At 38.7% G+C, this 14,692-nt stretch overlaps 1 protein-coding gene across 1 annotated transcript in view; it reads right to left on the minus strand.

The window, feature by feature from the left end:
- Positions 1-1,197: 1,197 nt before the first annotated feature.
- Positions 1,198-14,692, minus strand: part of LOC110969841 (anion exchange protein 3-like) — a 99,216-nt gene continuing 85,721 nt past the window's right edge. The window contains 3 exon segments of the mRNA XM_051958617.1: positions 1,198-7,839; positions 10,047-10,220; positions 13,283-13,452. Coding sequence (XP_051814577.1) covers positions 7,762-7,839; positions 10,047-10,220; positions 13,283-13,452 — 422 coding nt within the window. The 3' untranslated portion in view covers positions 1,198-7,761.

Consider the following 14,692-nt stretch of genomic DNA (forward strand, 5'->3'; position numbering starts at 1 on the left):
TGTATTTGAAACACATAATAAATATTTATTTCAGACAAAAAAAATAATGTTTTACAGGAGTTTGAAAACCTCTTTACAGCCATAGCAAGCTGGACCTGCTATTTAAGTATTCACACGACCTAAACGTCAGTCTGGTATGAATGCAAACATACTGCATTTCATTCATTTATAATCTGTTTAGTAAAGTATATGTGAAAAGATTGTTGTGCAGACCTCGACAAAACATTGTAAAGCTCCGTTAGGCAATGGTTCGAATTTCAGCACTGATTTAATGATTCCCTGTAATGTGAAATGGATGTTGATCTCACTGAGAGTCGACTGGCAGAGAGCTGCAGTAAACAAGGCAGTGAGGAGAGCCCAGTGTCTGTCCAATCCAAAGAACAGTCCACTAGTTTTCTTAAGAACTAGTTGACTCCAAAGAGTTTATAAGAATTATATGAATAGATCTATAATTACCTGCTAACACATTCGAGTTTGACTGGACTTGTTGCTCTGTTGAAAGGTTAAAAAGTTGCTTAATGCAGCTTTAACAATGCTTTGAGAAAAAAAAAATGCATTTTTTTGTGGCATCGTTGTAAAAATAATAGCTGTTTCTGACTGAACATACCTGTCACAACACCCAGATCAAAGCTGTTATGCCAAAGTGTTTCACAGAATAAAAAAGAACTAGCCACAAAATAGGAAAACTGAAAAGGATAATATTAAATTTACAACATAGGAGATCAGCAAAATGCGACACTGAAGACCAAAATTAGGACACGGAACCTGCTAAGGAACTAATCCTTTGGTATGCAGTAATATATCCATAATATCCAAACCATACTGTCCACTATAATTCTTTTGCTCTTGAGAAAATATCAGCTCGAGCAACCTTCCATAGAGTCATTTATCACGTTTCACACATATCTGATTTATAGTTAGAAATGGTTGAACTCAATACATTATTCCATATGCAAGTTCCAAGATCGCCAGACGTCTTTACTCAAAGCGATGATGTTCAATTAGAGTAGGTTCAAAAATAACAGAGGCAAGTCTTAGATTTGAGTGGGTGGTCTGCGCTGCTACCATGGAGGTATAAGGTGACGAAAAGCGGTAAACTCAGAACATTGACATGGCAGAACTTTTTTGGGGTCAAAAAAAAACTATTTTCCTTTTCATCTTGTGTGCTTCAACATCTAACAGCCAGACAGTACTGAGTAGTAGCACCGCACCTTTTATTATCTTAAATAATACCCGCAATTCCACTTTTTCTCCTGTGTAAATACTGCAAGGATGTTTTGCTAAGAATATGTTCACCAGTTCAGTCTTGGCAAACTCAGACACACCAATTCTTGTCATAACAAAAGCACGTGGATGTGTTGAATGGTCTAACAGACTTGTATTCTCAGACAACAAAAGGCATAAATCCTTATGACTCCTTTACCACTGCGGGTCATTCAGCACAGCAGATATATACAGATGGGAGATAAAGGAAAAAAAACAGCTTCAAGTGTTTCACTAATGTATTGAGAGACCATGTGCCACCAGAACATTCCCTCAGCACTTTGGTATTGATTCTCTAAGTCTCTGGAACTCCACTGGAGGAACTGAACACCATTCGTCCAAAAAATATTCCCTCATTTGGTGTTTAGATGATGGTGGTGGAGAGCATGTTAGTCCAACAGCTCCAACAGGGTCAACACCTGATGACTGTGAAGGAAAAATTATATGATTCCTATCATTTTCATCAAACTGCTCATTTCCCATGGATGGCAGCATTGTCATTCTGAAAGAGATGATTCCCATCAGGATAAAACTGTTAAGGTGATCACTCAGAACTCCTTATAAGTGATCCGGAGTAGCCCTATAACGGAGGCACTAGATGCCCTCACCATAGGGGTCAATGGTTCAGGTTATCTTCTAATTTGTCATTCTACTGCATTCAGATTGCAAAAACTTACTAACTTTGGCTAAAAAGTGAACCACTAATGCCGAGTTAAAGGACTAATTTACTATTATTTTTTATCAAAAAAATGTACAGAATTAAAAATCTTTGTTCTCAATTTGATCCACAATTTTTTTGCCAGACAATCACGTTTGATGTCCGACTAATCTCTGTCATTGCATTGCACTGAAGTGTTGTGAATATCCTTTACTATTCGCCTATGCTGGTTATGTACAGAAGTCTAATTATAACAAAATGATTTATCAAACACAAAAAAGGTAAAGTTAAAATCAAACCGGTAAACAAGATGCTTGCATGAACAGATACACTATGGTTCAAAAGTTTGGGGTCACCCAGGCAATTTCATGTTTTCCATGAAAACTCATACGTTTACTCACGCGCTAACATAGTGGCACAAGGCTTTTCTAATCATCAATTAGCCTTTCAACACCATTAGCTAACACAATGTAGCATTAGAACACAGGAGTGATGGTTGCTGGAAATGTTCCTCTGTACCCCTATGGAGTTATTCCATTAAAAACCATCCATTTCCAGCTAGAATAGTCACTTACCACATTAACAATGTCTAGACTGTATTTCTGATTAATTTAATGTTATCTTCATTGAAAAATAACAGATTTTCTTTCAAATATAATGACATTTCTAAGTGAATCAAAACTTTTGAATGGTGGTGTATATGATATTTGTTAACAAAAGTTGGAGTAAAGCCAACTTTTAATATCTGCTTCTACTTTTTCACAAAGCATTTTTAGGGCTACAGTTACACCTGCTGCGTTGAAATATTTTTACAGCATTTTTTGATGAAGCACATGAGGGACGGTCAGTGATAACAGCAAAATCTGGGAAAACGATTCTCAATTTAGCAAAAAGGTTTTTATGCTTGCTTGATTTGGTTTTGAAATTTCTTTAAAAAAGACAGCTGATGCACTTCATGGGAGATGCAAACACCTTTTGTAATTCAGTTCTGACCTAGCGAACATTAATCTCACATCAGTGGTAAACTGATAGTAGCCTATACATACTTTCTGATGGCACAGCATAGCCTAGTTAATTTTCTATGGAGAACATAATTGAAACAAGCTTAGTTTGCAACTTTTGAAAGTTTGCTTCACATTTGCTGAACAGTTTGATGGAAACACAGCCATTGACAGCTCAGGTAATTTCTAAAGGATAGCTCGGCCTCCAGTTGAACTTTACACGAAAGGATTATAAACAGCCAAAAAGACTGTGGGACTTCAAAGGGCAGAGCACCATTATCTGCTCACTTACGGAGAAAGTATTAAGGAAAAAAATCATTTTTACTTTGCTTTCGGGAAATCTGGGCACTGGGAGTGTAACATTCTTTAAAGTCAACTAGTTTCAGACCAGAAGAAAAATAAAACAAAAAAAAAGCTTTAGAAACCCCTTTTCATGTTTCTTCTGTGGCAGAAGTTGCTGATCTTCGGTATTTCAAAATCTTGTCATTAATGACCTTCCGTATATATAATCATGCCCTTGCAAACCCAGTCAGTGAAACACATACATTCAATAACGTTATGAACATAGTGGGGCAAGTATAATAGAGAAAACATCCCAGTGTGTTTGCCCTTACTTTGCCATTGCATTCTTTACATCCTGCAACATAAACACATGGTTGAAAAGGTCCATTAATAACGCAGCCCATTTTCAATGAAACTGCTACAGAGGGCTAATGTAAAGCACATTCTGTGACTCATTAACTTGGGGCGCTGCAGAATTAAACACAGACTACAGCAGGTGTATGCTTCACATCAAAGTGGAGTTTCAAGTGCACGTCTAAAGAGAACAATCAGGGAGCAAAAGATTCATTTACGGTTAAACTTCTACATCACTTCACTGCAGTAAACACATTCATTCTCATTCCGTGACCTTCTTTTCTCCATTGTATAACATAAAAGCCTGGACTATAAGTCATATATTTTTACATTGTAAGTGTTGGATTGCCTTGACTGCTTTATGTACACAAAAGGAACAACAAACTAAAGGCTGGGAAGCAATATTTACAGATCAAAGGTCAGTTTCCCCTGAGACAGAATTGTTGCATGGCTCATAATGTAGGACATGGTTATGTGAAATGAGATGTGGTTAGCATGGATGCATTATAGTACATTGCTGATTCTTACAAGTATGTTTTCAATGAGGTTTAGTTGTCTTTTAGGGGACACCTGAAAGATCACGGCAACAACATTTTGAGCGGTGCTTTTGCGTTACCTTGCAATAGAATTTATGCAGTTAGTGTGTTGGTCCGGTACCAGTTTAAGGCTCTGCAAGAAGAGACATGATGTGACACTTTACACAATGCATTTAGTGCTCATTATTCATTTTAAATGGCCGATCTCTGTCAGTACAGCCTGCCTGTGGTGGTGAAACTGTGGCTGGATATATGGGTTTTGCTGAGAATTGCTGCTTCTGTGGTTAAATCTAAGGAACTATGGATATGTCTAGGATATCCTAACCCTAACCCCTAACCCTAACAATATAATAAGTTCAATACAATGCTAGGCAAACCAAACCATCACTATACAGACACAACTACTGAATTAAGTCAGCTACAGTCATTTAAAATGAATTTGTTGCAGCCATAACTGTAACAAGCAAAGCATAGCTAAGGCTACAGTTGCTGTGACAGCTGTGCCATCCCAAGTCTGCAAAATGAAGCTACTTATCTAAATGCAATGGTACAGACTAGACCCTGATAGCCACAGATGAGGGTACACCAGCTGTCACTCCAGTCACAACAAGCAACAGTCTATCATAATCATAGATAGGAAGAAAAAATGGACATAGCAACCATGGACTTCCAGTCTGAAGTCAAAACCTGGAAGTCGTCTTTTCTTAAGTCGAAAAGACGACTTGTTCACTGCCATCTCAGTCAACAAATGAGGGTTGAGAAGTTGAGGACACACCGATATGTTAGCAACCTGTCAATGACATGGTAGCCTTGTCCTTAAACATACTTTGCTTTATTGTTGGTTTTACTCTAGATGGGAACATAAATAATCTCTATGGCAGTTGCTGGGCTCCGGATATTTGGGCTCAATTAATTACAAATATCCGATTCTTTGGCTCATTCGTGTGGGGGGGATGGGGAGGTGGGGTGGCTGATGGTGTAATGACAGAATATTATTCATTCATTTCTATTATTTATGTCTCTATTATTCATGTCTAAATACTGCTCCATCTCTCGCTTGGCATTTTGATCTTGCCAATAGCATTAGCATGGATATCTCCATCTCCGGGAATTCCAAGTATTCGGAATTAATATTCGAATACCACCACAACAACCGAATATTCGGATATTCGGGTCCAGCCCTAATAATCTTGTTCCAGAAACAGTTTATCTGAGGTAACAAATCAAGTGAGAAATAGGATTGTTTTCGTACAAGCTTTTTACAATAAATTTCTTTTTGCAACCACAGATGTCACCCCCAGGTGGCCAATAGAAAGAGTACAGGTTTAAGTCACTTCTGCATTGGCTTTACTTTAAGATTCGGAGATTACGCCCTTCTTTTATATGGTTGTAAGACATGATATTGTTCCATAATACAGCTCAGGCTTTCTCCATGGATTAATGGTGACACATACTCATTATGAAGTAACACAAAACCAATGCAAGGTAAAACAAAAGTTATGGTGAGGGAATGCAGAAGTACTGAGACTTGATGCAAAAGCAGTCCTGCAAATATTCTCACCATGACCTTTCAGGGCCTCTGTAGTATTTGATAAAGATTTACAGAAATGTCCTGCCACACATGCTCTGCCTTTACTGACTTTCCTATCTACACTTTTCTCAGAAAATTTTAGGTTTAATGACGAAATATTGAAGTAATTATTTGAGAATAGGGACAGTGCGCACAAACCTTCCGTTCTGAATTGGTTAACTGTTTTTGGCCAACTCCCAGAGTATGAGGTTTGAGTTAGGGCTATCTATACTGTCCTTGAACGTGATCAGTTATCAGGTCTTTTTGGAGTACAATGGACTATGAACTGTGTTTCAAAAGGGAAAAAAAAAGATTATCCATGACTTTTCAGGAAACAGAGGAAATAAGGTTTCCCAAATGAGTCAGTGATAAAAAAGGAGGTCAAAAAAATAAGAATAAATCAAATATATTGGCTCATTTTTCTGCTACTCCCTCTTTTAAAAAGAAATATGTTTTGGATGGCAGTTACTGAACATCCTCCTAACATCTCAATGGTTCAGTTAAGGCTGTTTTTTTCCTGATTTTCCATCTCCGGCTAACAGCGGTCGACATTCATGGACTACCCCTCCAAGATGAAATATTTAGCTGCTAGGACCCATCAAATTCTGACTTTTGTTACAAAATGATTACTTCTCCTATTTAATTGTGTGTCCTTTCATGTTATGAAAGATGCATTCTGTGTGACAGAAGGAAAGTTTCGGAGAAGTGTTCTATAGTGGGCTCGCAATATAGAAGTGAAAACGAAATCTCTTGGCATTTTAAAACAACTCTGAACACAGATGGTACATTAGAATTCCAAGCTCACAGTCTTTCTGTACAATGCATCATTCATACATCCTGCCAACACTCGACTGCTCCCCATCGTTTTCACTTCTTGTGTGTTTGCTTAGTTTCTATGCTTGTCCAGTCACGTGTGTTACTATATTATTCATGACATCTGTAAAACAAATGCACCACGCTATGGAAATCTCGCAGAGAAGATGAAAGAATGGATGAATAATGACATATATTCTGTTTTGAATGTGTCAACCTACACAATGTTCTTTTTTTAAATTTTATACTAACTCTTATAGTAGTTGAAGCTATTTGGAGTATAAACACAACTGAGAATCTGGCATTAAGTCCAACAGGTCACAAAATAAATAGATACAACAAAGTAGAAAAATAAGGTTGAGACCATGTTAGCTATTTACTTATACATCCAAGGTCACAATAATGAGATCAGCGGACTGGTATGTAGGGCATTAAACACCTAACACAGTACAGTAACAACCCTTGAAGAGGCTTGCACCGCCTCCAGGGATTTTGGCTTCATGGGGAGACTACATTTAGAGAGCGGGCTTTGTGCCAGGGAGCTCGGTTGGCAGCGACAAGAGTGAACTTTTGCCCAGTCAAAGTGCTCATTTCTAAAAGTCTGTACAGAAAGGAAAAGGACTACTTAACTCCTTGTTTGCACATCATTGCAACCTATAGGCAAGGGCAGGAGTATGAAGGAAAAAGGCAGCTAAACTACAAAGGCAGTGAAATTCATTCAGGGCTTTGACAGTTAAGAGTCAATTCATCTGAGCAATTATGAATTTTGATGAAAATCTACTTTCTTCATGAAAAAACACAGCCAATTGGTTCATTTTTTAATTGCTCAGTGCCAACATCTGCCTAAATGTTTCAGCCTGCTGTAGTCCTAGAGGTCACGTCATCATTGCACTTATGCCCAGAACCTGCAGAGTAATTAAAGGGATAAAAAGTGTTCATGTAAGTTTTGTGTTCAACTAGATTTGCACCGTCCACTTCAGGTATGCATTCCGATCTATTTTCTGGTCTCTGACAGAATAACATCTTCAGGGAGGTTAAACACAACACCGTCACCACAAAGATCTAACATCAGGTGTGCCATTTTCAAAAAAAACTGGTATAAACAAAGGTAAGAAGTGCTTATCCAGCTATAGCTTTTGTATATTTTAGAAACACCATTACAGTAGCTCCTCTCACTTTGTCACTGCTACCCAGAGACACTGAGGTTTCCAAAGAGGCTTGCTTGCTCTGATTGGTCAGAGCTGGAGGATGAAGGAGGTCCTACTGGACGGGTCAAGTTCAAATCTACACAAGCATGTGGATCTCGTTGTACTCGTCTCGTCCATCTTCATCAAAGTTTGGAGAATCCTCATCGCAATCCAGCTGTGAAAAGACAAATTATCTTTGGTCATTTTTATTCCAAGTGAGGTGTCAATTAAGCTTTAGTGATACATGATACTAGATATGTGACTTTAGCATGAATTAAACAACATAATTACTGTCAATTCTGTTAATTAGGAATTTTTTTTTGTACATTTCAGGAAATGATTTGCTTTCTAGCCAAGTGCAAGCTGCATCAATTATTATGACTTACATGTTTGACTTAACTTGCCAGCTAACTTATCTTTTTGGACTTTCTGGAAACATCCTGAAATGGCTCGTGTAACTCTGCCAAAGTCACTAATTTTGACTACCAACTCGACTGCAGTGCTTCAAGCCCACTTTCCAGTTACGCTAAGCTAAATTACCATATTTATGGAATATTTAGCATACAAACTTGACAGTGAGCGTAAACCAATTGCTAAACTAATTCTCCAGAGTACAGTCTTTTTGTTTGCAGCACATAAGCAATGCATATGTCTTTGGCAACATTATCAAGATTTCTGTCTCTGCCCATGATAAAATGTAGCAACCACACAGTATTTGTAACTGACAATGTGTGAAGAATTTTCAAGTGGAATTATCTGGTATAATTTATATTTCATTGTTCGACTAATGACGATGAGCCATATTTGGCTTAAACCATGATACCACCGCCATGCTTTAGAAATGGGATGAGGTTTTTAGGCTGCAACGTAGTGTTGTTTTTTTCTCCAAACATGATGCTTTTCATTTAAACCTAAAAGGACTGCTTTGTTCTCCTCCATCCCATGTGATCTTTAGCAAACTAGAGACGCAGGAGCGGACTCAGGAACGTTAACATTAGCCATAGTTAGAAGGACATTTAGTTTGTTAGAAGTTACCGTGGTTTCTTTATGACCTGCCGGACTATTACATGACTTGCTGTTGGAGTGACAACAGTCTGACTATGTGTCAGTGAAGTCCAAACTTCTTAGACATGTTTTCTAACTTTTTCCAGCCTGATGAGCAAAAACTCTTTTTCTTAGGTATTTAAAACTCTCCTTTCTTGTGCCACGACACACTTCCACAAACATGTGATGTAAAGATCAAAGTTTAATAAATTACTCTTTCAATAAAATAGGCCATACACTTAACCTGACTGACTAATTTAAGTTTTAAAGTTCACATACTTCTTAATATAGGATGATTCGTTCCTCAATGAATAAATCATTCCTTTCACAAACTTTCAAACACCCCTGTATACCCAGGCGATATTACATTGCAAAATTATCTCAACTAGTGATGGTCCAAATCAATTATTTCCACATGTGGTTTTTGTGAACACAAAACAGGCAAAAAAATTTAATAAAATCCATTAAAGTGCAACATTACTTTCTGCAGCTCACTGGAATTTGATTCTTCTATGTGATTCCTACTGAACATTAAAATGACCCAATAAACAAGTTTTCTATAGGTTCATATGTTGTCACGCTTAACAGTACCAGTGTGAAAACAAGAAAACCAGAACCAACACGCAACAATTTATGATTTTTCCCATTGCTCTTTCATTGCTCTTCATTGCTTCTTCCAACTACCAATCATCTGTGGTAGAACAAAGTCAAGCAAAGATATAAAAACTGTGACATTTATTATCTGGTTCATACAAGGTTGAGGTTAGAAGGGGTGAGGGTTCTTACGTCATAGACTCAATTTTGGTAAATTTTACTTCATTTTAAGGTGGTTTGGGGGCAGTTCTACGGTGCCAGAGGTTCATGAGACCTTTGGATGAACACAACATGAATAGCGGTCAAGTTATGCGCAAAGCTGCTTATCCTCGCTCTTAAAAAAAGGTTGACATTTTGGAAATGGAAGGTCTTAATCTTACAGTGATGACATGCATGGGTTTAGCAAATCTATCCAAGAAAATCTAAAACCCGGCTTCTGGAAGGACTACGAATCTTTGTCTGGTTAGAACCCAGAGCAAAAAGAAATATTTGCCTATCATTTGAAAATATTTGCATGGGAAAGTCCTCCATGATCACAGAGCAGAAAATCATCAGGAATGTCAGGGGTGAAGTTCCTTTGCAGCTTTTCTTTAAGCGGTGGTAGCGCTAGACAGGCATAAAAACATGGCAACTTCCATCTAATGTTAAATTTGCTGTAAAATACGTATCCTGAGGCGATGCGGGATTAGACGACGGTGGCAAGGTTTCAAACATTCCTGGAATCTCTCTGCTACCCAAACCTACCGCCTGGAGCTCACGTTCCTCGAAAATCCTGGAGAGGATGAGGCGGCGCAGCGGCACCGTCATGATGAGGACGAAGGGGAACGCCAGCGAGGCCACAGTGGACTTCACTACCCACAGAGCCACGATGCAGGCCAGCTGGATGATGGTGAACATGTTCATTCGCCATGTCTTCACCTGAAACAACACACATGTGGTGGTGACTGGGCTGAAATGCATTAAACCATAGGCCACAGCACAGACACACAGAGACACTCAAAGGGGCATATAAAGACAAATTAAACACACCACTCACCAACAGTTTGCTTCCATAAAGAAAATCTCACATGTTTCTGGCTCCATCTAGTGGAAAATGCTGCATTTAGGTGGAAAATGAGCAAAAGGAACTGGATTTTAAGTAATTCTTTCTAGGAATAAACTTTTAAAAAGCAAGAAAATCCACTCATATTGGCTTTTAAAACATGAGACAGAGGGTGAATTTATTTTCGTGTCTCGGGCTGCACTGCAAGTTAGGATGATGTGTAATGATGCAGTGAATGATGGATGGCTTTGTGACGGACATCTGCTGTACAATAAATTCAGAAAGATTCCTAAAAAATCATACTTTTATACGGGTTCTTGTTTTATTGTCTGACACAACAACAGTAGGTTCTGCTAAGTGGGCATTTAGTCTGTACCATAAAAACATTAAAGGGTTGGTGGGGTCATATTGTTTCAGGTACCGGTTATGAGTTAGAGAATATTACACTCTGCACACAGCCACGCCATGCAAACAAATGAAAGACAGCGAGGCCTGTGCTTTTTAAAACACAGCTAGGATGGCTGGAGTACAACTGTACAAAGACGGGTGCCACAGTATGGAAACACCTTGGCCAGTTTTCTAGTAGTATGACTCACCAGATAAACAGTACAGCTTTCCACTGTCCGCTCATCTCAGGTGGCTTCATCCTGCCTTCTTCTATCTGCGTACTACCATATTTAACATCCCTTTTGCTACGGGAAACAACAACATGGTAGCGGTCTCCAAAAGTCTGGGTGGTGCAGTAAGGCAGCACTGCTAGTTTCTTCAGTGGATTATCCATTTCTGGGACAGCGCCCGCCCCCTTACATGTAAAATGTTCCACCAAAACAATTCCACCTGTCAGTATTTTGAGTGAACACTGAAGCCGCATCCTTCGCTTAGTTTCGTCCAAGACAATTATAATTTGTTAAAGAAACAAGGTGGAGCATTTTTTTTTTCCCCCTATAGCAGAATGAAAACAAAAGCCAGCCAGACTATTCTGTAATGCAAAACGAGCTGGTTAAACGAGAACAGGGTTCCACTAACAGTGTGCAGGTACATCATCACCTACTCCTTTAATATGACACTTTGATGATGAACCACAGAATGGGGATCTACACATGTGGATGAAAGTCACTGTAATGTTTGACACTGATGATGCAGAGGATGCATAAAGTGTACTGTATTTTAATGATTAGATGTAAATTTGTTGCAGGGTGATGACTGAGGCCTGTACTGTGAAGCCAGTTCAAAACACCCAGCACATGTTTTTGGTATCTGGCATCACTACACCTAATAACAACCACAGTCAGGCTAAGCAGCCTCATGAAGTCAGTTATCAACTTGTTCAGTCAGCCTGGGGTTTGTGAATCTATCTATGAGCGTGTTGACACAGGAGGGCCAGACAGGTCTACAATGACATATTTCTTACATAACGAACAAACTATAAGCCTAAACCAACAGGAGGCATGAAAATATAATACAGGCTAAAGGCAACACAGCTGCTGCAGCCAAAGCACGAAGACAGCTGGCAAAAACCATGTGAATGTGTAATGTCATCATTAAGGCACTAGTATCACCTGACTATAATTAAACTACAATTGTGTACTTTTTAAAAAATGTGTTGCTGATATACACTACTGTTCAAACGTTTGGGGTCACCTAAAAATGTCCTTATTTTTCAAAGAAAAGCAGTTTTTTTCAGTGAAGATAACATTAAATTAATCAAAAAATACAGTGTAGACATTGTTAATGTGGTAAATAACTACTCTTGCTGGAAATGGCTGATTTTAAATCGAATATCTACATAGGGGGAACATTTCCAGCAACCATCACTCCTGTGTTCTAATGCTACATTGTGTTAGATAATGGTGTTGAAAGACTAACTGATGACTAGAAAACCCTTGTGCAGTTATGTTAGCACAAGAATAAAAGCCCAAGTTTTTATATAAATCATGAAATTGTCCGGGTGACTCCAAACATTTGAACGGCAGGGTATAGCTTATTTTTTCAGCATGCATGTCATTTAGCCTCATGTTCTTTCAGGTGCAACATTAGTGGTAAAAAACAAAGTTAAATTTAACAAAAAGACAACAGTAAGTAGCTTGCAAATGTCATATCGTAAACAAATACAAGACTTTGTTGCTTTATCAGTCCCTGCTTTGGGATATATCGTTATGCAAAGGCCAACAGAACAATGAAATTGTTTTCAGTCATGGGGAAAAATAATAAGCACGGTAGACTACACTGAGAATCTCTCATATCTATGTTCATTAAAGAAAGAAAAGGGTTTAGATGGACTCTATAAACACTTTCCCTTATCAAAGACCCTCTAACCGTGCATGGTCAGAGAAACCCAGGATCTTCCAGTAATGGTGATACTATTTACTATAGGGAACCTATTGGCCAGTCGGTGGTTCTTTCACATGTGTTGACCTGTCATCTGGAACATAACTTGCTCTGAAGCAGAATAAGTGTATAGCATAAGTTATGTGAAATAAGTAACAAAGTAAGATATGAACAAGCATCAAAGCCCAGCCCTGAAAACTCAGAGTTAAACCTGAATTTACCTCGCCTCTCCCAAGTTCTACTTCATCAGGCAGCCAGAAACTAGACTATTTATCCTCAGCTGTTGAGGTAACTGTCAGCTTGGGGTCCAAACTTCTGCAACTCTCATAATAACACTGAATGATGAGGCTACTCTCTCAAAACTAAGTTAAAAACCACAACTCAGTACCAGAATAGTGGTGTTTAGTAATGTTTTTTACAGGAGTGTGTCCTTATTCTGAGATGTTCTGTTTTGTCTCTCACTCTTCAACATCCCAGTCTGTGTTTTTTTTTTTTTTCTGTACTGACTGAAGGAACTCAAATGTTGATGGTGGATGCAGTTTGCTGGATTCAGTGTCTCTGTCCTCCCACTGATAACAGATGTAAACAACGTCCACATCGTTATTGTTACCTTTGTGACGTAGATGTGGTCCGGGTGGTGCTTGGCAGGCGTCACCATGAGTGTAATACGTTCATAGAGCTGGATGCCCGTCAGAGAGGTGACCCCCATGTAGAGGAAGATACCAAAGAGAACAGCCAGAGGGATGAGGCGGAGCATATCGGTCATCACTATGGACATACCTGATGGGCAAAGAAGGGTTAAAAGGGAAGCTTTTACATGGGTTTTCTGTTATATTTTTAATGCTGCACACATGTATAATAATTTTCAACTGTGGAGAAAATTATTCATTCAACAAGGGAACAGCCCTTAAAAACAAACACGCTGTCAGTGCCGTTTATTTGAAACACATTCCCTGTTCAGATGCCCTGGTCGAAACCCTCTCTGGGATAATCCAAAAAGTCTTGCTCCTAATCCAAACAGCACTTCAATCAAACAAAAGCTCAGCCATCATGATGACTCACTACAGTTGTATACAAAACTGGATCAAACTATACTTAAGGCTGCTTGGGAGCCCTACCTTAATCGAAACAAGACATTCAACTGGCAACCAGCACAAGTAAGAGGATAAAAACAATCCTGCGATGTCCGAGGCTGCATTTTGAATTGAGCAGGTTCTCGTTTGGAATGGCGACGGCTTCGGTTCATTTCGAAGACAATTTGTAAACAGAATGTAAAATCGTTTTAAGCTGTAGCAGAGACTGAGTCATACTTCATGAATGTCTAGACATGCAGGAGCTGCAGAAGTGCCACTCTGTACCTTCCAGCTCATGTTTGCCTCTCATAACAACTACTTGCCAGGAAATTCCACCACTGTAATTACTGTTGTGTAAAAAAATAAAAATAAAAAAAAATATATATATATATAAAACCCCTGCAGCCCTAAAACAAAATACTATAACTATTCTGGAACTGGCCAGTAGTTAAGATTCCTCTTTATCTCTTCCAGGTGCACTGTTGTGTGTCGCTCAGATTAATCTGCTGTGAATTGTAATGAAAGTACCACCATGTTTTGTGGAACTTAGGCTGTTCTTGATTAATTACAGATACATTTGCGGTTATGGAAAGTAATAGTAATTACATAATGGGTCTGAAAAGGAGCATTCCACCAACCAATTAACTGTTCCCTGAGCACTGTTACTGCCTTAGTTACTGTTGCTTCACCTGTCAAGCTTTCTGCTCCCGCACAAAACATATGCAGTTTACAAAGATGATGGTGGCAGAATGACCTCTCAGCATTGAATCACTGTCATCGTTGAATTAGCAGGTCTCTAGTTTCACACAGGTAGCCAAAGTAAAGCAGGACTCTTAGTCTAACTGAGGTCTTTGGCTATGTTAGCTGGAATCTGCCCCTCACTGACTGTTTAATGGTTCCAGCTTAATTGTTTTGAAATAAGCACCCTGTAAAATAGCATTAGTGAT

The sequence above is a fragment of the Acanthochromis polyacanthus genome, chromosome 14 (assembly GCF_021347895.1).
Source record: "Acanthochromis polyacanthus isolate Apoly-LR-REF ecotype Palm Island chromosome 14, KAUST_Apoly_ChrSc, whole genome shotgun sequence".
Classification (NCBI taxonomy): domain Eukaryota; kingdom Metazoa; phylum Chordata; class Actinopteri; family Pomacentridae; genus Acanthochromis; species Acanthochromis polyacanthus.